Source organism: Lutjanus erythropterus, chromosome 2, assembly GCF_056507025.1.
Source record: "Lutjanus erythropterus isolate fLutEry1 chromosome 2, fLutEry1.hap2, whole genome shotgun sequence".
Taxonomy (NCBI): Eukaryota; Metazoa; Chordata; class Actinopteri; order Lutjaniformes; family Lutjanidae; genus Lutjanus; species Lutjanus erythropterus.
This window is the reverse complement of record NC_139318.1, coordinates 17,240,660-17,250,054: the sequence shown is the minus strand read 5'-3', so window position 1 is coordinate 17,250,054 and position 9,395 is coordinate 17,240,660. Positions and strand designations below refer to the sequence as shown.

Genomic DNA, 9,395 nt, shown 5'->3' with positions numbered 1-9,395 from the left:
TGTCGACAGAAGATTTGATTCACATGCAGCCTCTTGATGTTTCTGCTAATCTGTTTATTAGGATTAACCTATATTTTAGTTCAAGCATTACAGCGCTAAGAAATGTTTCTTTGATCTTAACTCGGGGGAATTGGGGCTGTATTTATTTTCTGCACTGAGGGAGTTTCAGCATCACTGACAAGATTTACTCTTGAAAATGTTCTTACCCATACATAGATTCCACATGGACATTGGTGTGAAATGTGGGCACTTTATTTCAGTTTTTCATTTAACATTTTATGTAGCAAATGCACTTCAATGGTAATCATTACATTGTTTGAAAAAGGTACATAATTGTGACAGTTTAAGTTAAATGACAAATACAGAAAAAAAGCAACAGGACAAGCGACTACTGTCAGATTGTTCCACTACATCAACCTAAGTCTAGTATCTGATGGCTGCCAACAGCCATCTATGGTGACATTAATCAATGCGAAGCATTGCACAATACAGTGTCTTCACTAGCAATGCAAAAAAACATTCAATACAGTAGCATAAAATATATGCTATGAAAATTAACTGTTAATAAGTCTCATGTAGCCGGCAAAGAAAAGCACATGGTGTTCACAAACAGTTTAAATGACTAGAGACAATCATTAATGCTGGTTTAAAAGATTTGATGCCTCAAATACTTTAAAAACTCCTTAACAGCACTAAATGCAGAGAGCAGTATGGGCTGCCTCAAAACAATTACGATTAAAATATTTTTTTTTTCCGCTGGTTAAAAGGTTTCCTTCAGGTCAAGCCTCATTTATTCACAATATCTTGACAGTAAAATATTTTCACACAGATGACCTCAGTTGCAAATATGCTGCAAACTTTGTCGCTTCATGAGAAAGTTACCACTTGCTGGACCTCATGAGGTCTGACATGCGCTATCAGTACTGGATGTGTTTGAAAAGAAAGAGTTTCAAAGCAAACTGTTTTCAGAGTCGTGCGTGCATGTGCGTTAAAACAAGCGACGCAGACACGAGATGGTTCACAGTCATTTCACAATGTGAGTACTAAAGTGATTTCTGTTACATATGTGTATGTACAAAGACAGTGAGTGTGTGTCTGTGTTTGTGTTCCTGTGGCTTTTTTACACATTTTGCCACTCTGTTTTGAAGTGTAAATAAATAATAACATATGCTATTCAAACAAACCATGAATCCAGCCAACTGTAAGTTTGCTGAAAACATGCTCAAAATTTCCACAGATTTCCTGCTAAAGTACACATCAGCCAACCAAACTACATCAACAAGGCAGCAGAGCACCTCAGCGAGAGAAGCTGATTTTTTTTACCCACAGAAAGAAGCCATGGGACTCTGAGGTTTGCTTGAATGGCACAACCGTATTATTTATTTTTTTCCTGCAGCAGGTGAGGCCACTTCCTTGTCCCAGGATGGTTAAGCCAGTTTCTGGGCGGTCTCCGTCTCCTGCTGGGTGACCTTCTCCTCAGACATGATGGTCATCCATGGTGATACTGACCGGGTGATGGTCTGCTTGGCTATGTTGTAGTGGTTAATGAGGGTGAAGAGGCGCCCGCGGCCCCCAGGGCCCTGAGGGGGGTAGTTACCATACATCCCAGCTGGCATGCAGCGACCTTGCTGCTCCATAGAGAGAGGGAATAAGATTAAAAATACCAATGTGAGAAGAAAGACAACACTCAAGGTGACAAAATTATGATTCAGGAAAGTCTAATGAAATACTGAGAAAAAAATCTGGTTATCTGACAGTGACAAAACCGATTAGAAAGAAGATTAAATACAAGCTTCATTACCTAATCTATACAGGCACCTGTGAAAATGAATTAGACTTAACTATGTAACTCTTGCTGATCAGTGGGTACTTTCACCACAAGTGACAGTCGAGCTGATGATACTAAATGCAACTGCTCAGCATTTAAACCGATGTTTCAGGGCCTCTGGAGTAACCAGGGTATCCAGGCCAAGACTTCCTTTTCCATGTGCCACTCATTGTGTACAGTTCGATTAGCAATTTGAGATGTGAGAATGGAGTTGGAGGTCAATATCTACATAAATGCAGAACACTGTTAAAAGGCCAATATAAAGCTAAGTTGTGGTCAGATGATAGTCGATGGGTTCTGAGATCGGATTTTGGCTCATGTGTTCTGCCCCGTTTACCCTCCACTCGACCTGTTAACCTGCTCTCAACCAAAGCTCATTCAGACATCACTGGACAACCATTCATAGTACAGAATCTGTTTACCTCTTAAAAGGCTTTCCAACCTTATACCCAATGGGATAAAATCGTAAGACTTTACCTCAGTTGTGTACCCCTGTCACCCAAGTTGTTTGAGTTAACCCTAACCTAACCCTACCCATAATCAGACTGCAGGAAGACTGTGCATTTTTGGAGCAATGGGTGTTTGTTTCGGGGATAACAGGCTGGTTGACAAACGGGCTTTCAATCAAGTGGGACATTTTTTTGTAATATTGACATCTTGGAATAATGGGCTGTCTAAACAATGGGCAGGCCCCCAGCAATACCCCTGAGATTACGGAACTGAACTATAATGTGTTTAATTTCTTATTAATTCAAATTTTCCGCTTTGAGTTCTTATCTTGAGAAGTGCATAATCTTGCCTTAAGCTCTTTTAAAAACAAACCAAAAGCCAATAATGTGTGGTAGTAGTGAAATGACTAATGACATTCATATCAAAGTTCTACCTTCAAATAGGAAATGATTCCATTATAGAGCATATCTACAAAAAGAAAACTATTACATATTTCTAAAATTGGAGTGCTGGTTCGACTCCAACCAGTGACTGTTTTTGCATATCGTGCCCCTCTCTCCCCCCATTTTCTATCTGCCTCCTCACCCTATTCTGTCCAGTTCACCATATGCACACAATAATAATTTCCTCTGATGTCACACTCCAGGAGGGAAGCTTAAATGCTGCTCAAAAGGATCACGTCATGCTGCTGTGGTTGCAAGTTGTATAAACTTAGGGACAACTGTTACATAGCAAGCTTGATTACATCCCATGTGTTTTACTTCAAAGCTTACATAAATGTGGGAAGCAGTGATATGATAAGGATTGGTCCGATTCCCTACAGTTATACAATTCGCAACCACAGAAGAACAACATGTTGTTCTCATAACAGCAGCTTCTCACCAGGACTGTGTCATTAGAGGAAAGTGGCCTGTGAATGTGGTAAAAGTGAGAAAATGCCCAAAAATATCTTTAAAAAAATTGTTCTAAAATAATCTGCTTAGTGTCAGATATAGTGAAAGGGTACATTTGTGGAGGCAAAAAACAAATTACATTTTAACACCATTATGACAGTCTGGCTGTGTAGAAAGTTCATCTATAGGACATACATACTAAACTGAATTTATACATCACTTCTCAAAACGATACTAAAAACGCTTCACAAATGAAAGAGCATTGGGTAACAATGAAATAAAATGATAAGAATGAGTGTTTACCGTGTAAACAAAGCTGTCAGGGCACGGCTGCTCATACTGGTAGACCTTGTAGACGACCAGGAACACCACACACACCAGGAAGGCCAGGGCACAGATCACCAACAAGGTCACCTAAAGGAGACACACACAACAGCTCATGTATTGTGCATGTCTTCATGAGAGCAAAATAAGACTGAATTTGTTAAAAATTGTTTTCTCTTTTCTTCATGTTACAGGTTAAAAAGCGGTGCGTGGCACAGATGAGGTGTACGCTGAGTTATATATGGATGTATACAGTATGCAGCGGTAACCAACAGCCGTTCAGGGCAACAAAATATTCTGCATATAGTAACTGAACAGGAAAATGTCTTGTGTGACCATCTGTAGAGTTGAGCTCTCACCTCTCTGGGGAGTTATGTAACAGCTACTGGTGTTTCTAGGAAGTGGGAGGGGGACAAGACAAGGTGTGAGAGAAATCGCCTCATTATTGCTGAAGATGTTGAGCCCCAAGGTGTGAGCAAGTTATTTTTGTGAGTTGATGTGAATGTCATTTTGTTGTGGAGCAACTGAAATATTTCGAGCACCGTCAGAGAGATTGTTATACACTTCTGTGATGAACAGTTGCAAGAGAGAAATCCTGATACAAATGTTGATTTTGGGCTGACAGAAAATCCTTGAGGATTTCTTAACCATGCATGCAAGTTCTTTCTGTTCTGTTTGCCAGTATGTTTGGCACAGTGGATTGTTACCAGCATGTATCAATATGAATAAGAGGATATCCTTTTTATCTGTCTGTATGAATCCTGCCGTTGCACAGCAGAGCAGACAGTACAACACGTACAAAGCAGAGCAACAGGAGATTATGAAAGAGACTACCTGCGATGAAAGGGCTGCCTGCAGCATTTCAAAGCACCGGTGTGAGGATGCGAGCTGTGTTCACTGAGACACTGATGTGCCTCCTTGCATCTCAGATGTTGGAGAATTAAAACTCTGTTACAAAAGGAGGCCTGACACACCTCACAGAGGCGGCTTCATCTGTTGATTTTGTATAGTCTGCATGCAAAACAGTTTTATGAATTTTGAAAGGTGCAACTGAGCCAGGATTGACCTTTTCTTCCACATGAGCGTATGTTTTAATTGTTCTATACGGTGTGAACAGCTCAACACATCTGCTGGCTGGAAGGGGGGCGTTGAGGGAGGTGGGAGAGATGCTGCCGTTTGGAGGCCATCGCCATGGCAGCAGCTGAATTAATGAGAGTTCCAGGGCGGGGTTAAGTGAATCATTGTGCATTATGGCTCCCTGTGTAGCCCGACAAGATGACAGGCTGCACAGGAGGACACAGGAGATGAAGGTGGCCCGGGCAAAGAGGAGTATAACTTGGAGATATTATGACGGCGGTGACAAATGCCCTAAAGCTGCAGGGAGACAGCTGTCTCCTCTCCGGCATATGCATGTGTAGGAGCGTGTGTGAGATATTAGAAATGGGACGGAAGATGACAGCAGCAACATTATTCTTACTTTGAGTCGCTCAGATACGCCTTCAATGATGCTTATTGAGAACTCTGCGATTTTAGGAGACCGTAGCTTCCCCTTCTTGCTCTCACCGTCATAGTCTGCTTTTGTCTTCACCACCACCTGGTAGAAAACACACACGTTGATGAGTGGAGATCCAATCAGCTTGCAGTTATAGTTTCAGGAGGAAATGAGGGTTCACAGATGCAGGATGGCACATTATTTGCATTATTCTATGTATTATATACAATAGATCTTTAAATTGAACATTGCCTACCTAAAACAATTAGTTTTCCTTAATGTTCATCATCTTAATTGGACTAACTGGAATGATGGAGATGCAGAAAAAGGCCCCTCACTCTGGTTCTCTATATCAAGGGAAAATTTAAAACAAAAAAGAAAATCTTACCTTATCTGGTGGAGGAAACTGCAGCTGACTGGCATCTAATGGTGTTATGAGGGGGATGGTGTCAAATCCATCTTCAGAAACCACCTTCCCGTTATTTTTCTCGCTGAAATTATTCCCCAATTTAACCATTTTGTCCCTGCACGCAAAAGCACCAACCTGAGAGGGGGTAAACAAGCGCTTATTAGTCCTCATCCAGACCCATTAACGATTATTCTCAGCGCCTGCGTGAGGGCATTAATCATTCAAGTGTATAATTATGTACTTTCTTTTTTATATTCATGCAAACAGCAGTAGAAATCAAACAAAACGACGTGAGCCTCTTTGTGGGCCATGAGAAAGCCTGTTAACCACAAAAGCGCAGGAGAGGACACGCAAGGCTTCGACATAATGGGACTGATGCATCACCGTGAAATAATAAAAAAAACATATGATTTACCGCATCCAAACACTCACCAGCTCAGCCGAGTAGCGTTTCCAGACAGCGTTTTTCTCCTGATGTGGCGGCTTTACGGCTCCAGCGCTGCTCTGTGTGTTTTAAGGTGTGACGCAGCCGATTTGCGGAGAGCTGCTGGTGCACAATATGGCCAGCCGGGTCTTTGCGCCGCGTTACCTCCGAGCAGAGCTGAGCTGAGCTGAGCTGGATGCTGCTGCTGGCGTCTGGCTGCACTGCAAGTGATGTAACATCCTCATCACATCCATCTCTACACATCTGAGCTGTGGCACTAACCCAGGAGCTGGAGCCCATCATCAGCTGAGATTTAGGGAAACGACGTGAAAGAACATAATGTTTTTATTGTGCCCATTGATGAGGGATTTTTGCGGGCAAAGTGTACATCTGGAACATTTTAATTTGTGTTTAGCATGCAGGAAAATGACCAGACTTTTGTCACCTTTGCATTCATTACAGCTGCTAGTGCAAATTTAGTGGAAAATAATTCATATAATAGAACATTTGAATTTATCTGGAGAAAGTCATTTGACTGTAGTCTTCTTAAATTCATTTTTAAGTGTGTATTTGAGGGGTGAAGCAAACCCCCCATGTTAACCTGCCATCACCCCTCTCCATCCCCATCTCCATTTAACTGACCAGGGTTTGACCAGGTTAGAATCCAGGGCCCTGACCATGGCTCTGAAACATCAGTAAGATGGTGCTCCATATACTGAGTAATCTATGGTGCTGAAGTAGCAGACAGAGTTGAAACTGTGACTTCTCTGTGTATCATTCTGCTGTCAGTTTTGTCTTGGATCTATAATATTCTCCAAACCATATAGCTGCAAGAATCAGTCAGAAGTCGGTTCACGAGTCACAGGTGAACGAAACAAACAAGGCCCAACAGACCAAACTGCATCCTGCTTATATTTACAACTGGGCTTCAATTTTTAAAACTGCATTATCAGAAATTAATGTAAAACTGTGATAATATGAAAAAAAAGCCATTGGTTCTGATGAAACTAAAGAGAATTATCTCCTGAATCTGCAGCTCCCCTCAGCTTTACTGCGTTTTAAAGACAATTTCAGCCCATCCTCTAGTTGTCAGGTCTGCAACTTTATTACTCTGGTTCACTTTGATCGTTCTCACAACTAAGTTCTCACGTGTTAATCTCTAATGCTCACTCAATGGAGACTGAGGACATGCAGAAGTTGTATGCTTACTGCTGAAGAGAACGGGGGGAGAGGGTTAGGGTTAGGGGCGACAAAGCTCTAAAAACCACTACCTGTTCAGCATCAAGGAGCAGTTAGACACATAGTAGAGCATTTGGCAACTAAAGAGCCAAATATTTCTCTCAGGAGTTGGTGGAGACCAAAAGAGAGCTACAGTAGCTCTGTAACTGCTAGGGTATAAATAAGTTTGCAACAAGTTCACTAAATCAATCAGTTCATCCTCCCTGTTGTCAGCCCACAACTGGACCCATACCAGTTTGCATTGCAGTATATATATTATTACTGTAAATCTCAATGCAGTAAATTTTAGGGGGAATATTTTTCCAGCAGTCATGTAAAAATCTGGCTTTTGCTGTTAGCACATTTTTCATTATTTAAAACACAAATAGTTAATTATTTTGTTATCAAGAAGGCAGAAGAGGACCTGACTTTCCTCCAGTCCAGGTACATGTCACAAATGATGGAAATTTTGTGTTTTGTTTTGTGTTGTTGGCCACCTGCTTTTCTCCATTAAATTTTATTGTAAGAGCGACTAAATTCCTCACTTTATTCAGCCTTTGACTTCAACAAGGTAAGTCATTCATTTTTAATTCTGTTAGTTTAGCACAGCTCTCACAATGTTATCAGGTTGGTGTAGGAGTAACATCACTGGAAATAAAGTGGCAGTGCATGACAATATATCCGTGTGTGTGTGTGTGTGTGTGTGGGACACGTCTTTTCTCTTGCTAGCAGCCGTGAGGCCTGAGAATCAAGCGCTGAAACAGCTCAGGTCGCCACAGACCCTCAGAAAGATAAGACAATACAAACTTTCACATCAATGGCAGACTTTCGCTGAGCGATTATCTCCCTCTCATCAAAACAAATCTGACTGACATCGTTATTACAACAAAAACAAAGAACAACTCTGACTCTTCACATGTTCAGTTGTTTTTTTCACTAAAAAACAAACAGACTTTTACTTTTAGAGAACATTTTGCTGAATAATTCAAATGAAATGCTCTGACATCATCAGTCACATCAGACATTATTAGAGCCAATATTTATCAGCTGATATTTACCAATACCAATATAGACTGAAATGCTGTGACAGGCCAATATCAATCAATAATTTATCAGCACTGATATTTATTGTGCATCCCTAGTTATATGTACTTCATTTGAAAATACAAAAATGTGACATTATTGGTTATCTTATCAATATCGACCATGAGAAGCAGATAATTATCAGTTATCTGTATTGTCTAAAAAAGAAATCCACATTGTTTATCTCTAATATTATTTATCTGCTGAACTGAAAATTCTGCTGACAGCTCAACTTGTCTCACAATGGCTGCAGCATTCATCAGTGTCCCAGACCGAGCTGTTTGTCTGCCAGACTCCATTAACATTTTGTTCATTTTAACTGTTATAAACATCTACATCTTCTACAAGATCATTAATGATTTCTTATGACTCATCAACAGACACAAACTCATTCAGAAAACATTCAGCATTAATTTGATTAATGTGAAACAGTAAACACAGGACTGAACATTTTAATTGCAAGCAATTAGTGCATGAATTTTAAAGTTCTGATTGTAAAAAATACTTTTTAACATCTCATGTAACAGTTTTCCTCAGTGTTTTGTTTTGTGTTTTTTGAATCTTGTGAAACAACAGCAAGGGCAGAAAGAATTTGTTCAAAGTGAATAGTGAGAATAAAAAACGCTTCTAAAACATATCATATATATATATATATATATATATATATATATATATATATATATATATATATATATATATACATATATATATGATGTGACACCGATCCACATCAGTACATTTCTTAGCTTCCTACACTGGTTCTTCTGCTGCTTCTCACCCAAATAATGAGCATACAAACTGAAATTAAAATTCAGTTTAATTAGTCAAGAAACAAACAGCTTGGGATCAAAAACTAAAATGGGTTTAAAATCCCGCTTGGTTCAGTCTTCAGAGTTGAGAGGCAAAGAGGAGAGATGAAGGAGAAACAGTTGATCTGTCTCAGTTCTTAAACGGAGCCAAACAGTATTTGCAAACATGTTTCAGTTTGTTTTGAGTTAGTTAGTTAGTTAGTTAGTTAGTTAGTTAGTTAGTTAGTTAGTTAGTTAGTTAGTTAGTTATTAATTCATGTTATTAAAATTAATACAGTGATGCCTTTTACAGTAGTTGAATTAGTGTTGTGATAAAAAATACAGCATGCTGATTATTACTGTGATAATAGTTATAGTACTGTGGTGCCCTTATTAGATTTACCATAATCATACTGTGAAATGTATTTACAGCAGCTTACCAGCTAACTGTACCAGTAAGTTACTGAAAATTTTACAGCATTCTTG

The 9,395-nt window shown here is 39.7% G+C and overlaps 1 protein-coding gene across 1 annotated transcript; it reads right to left on the bottom strand.

Moving 5' to 3' along the window:
* Positions 1-236: 236 nt before the first annotated feature.
* On the bottom strand, positions 237-6,045 carry LOC146331372 (neuronal vesicle trafficking-associated protein 1-like). Its single transcript, XM_084730184.1, has 5 exons — positions 5,829-6,045; positions 5,376-5,531; positions 4,973-5,089; positions 3,475-3,585; positions 237-1,628 (listed from the first exon to the last, which is right to left on the bottom strand). Exons 2-5 carry the CDS (start codon positions 5,502-5,504, stop codon positions 1,428-1,430), a joined length of 558 nt encoding a protein of 185 aa, XP_084586310.1. The 5' UTR covers positions 5,505-5,531; positions 5,829-6,045; the 3' UTR covers positions 237-1,427.
* Between the last annotated feature and the right edge of the window lie 3,350 nt (positions 6,046-9,395).

Excerpts from the sequence above, each read along its gene's own strand:
- LOC146331372 (XM_084730184.1), bottom strand. The coding sequence starts at position 5,504 with ATGGTTAAATTGGGGAATAATTTCAGCGAGAAAAATAACGGGAAGGTG. Across the intron at positions 3,586-4,972 it reads GCGTATCTGAGCGACTCAAA|GTGACCTTGTTGGTGATCTG; the intron begins GTAAGAATAATG and ends TGTCTCCTTTAG. Across the intron at positions 1,629-3,474 it reads CTGACAGCTTTGTTTACACG|CAAGGTCGCTGCATGCCAGC; the intron begins GTAAACACTCAT and ends TCTATGGAGCAG.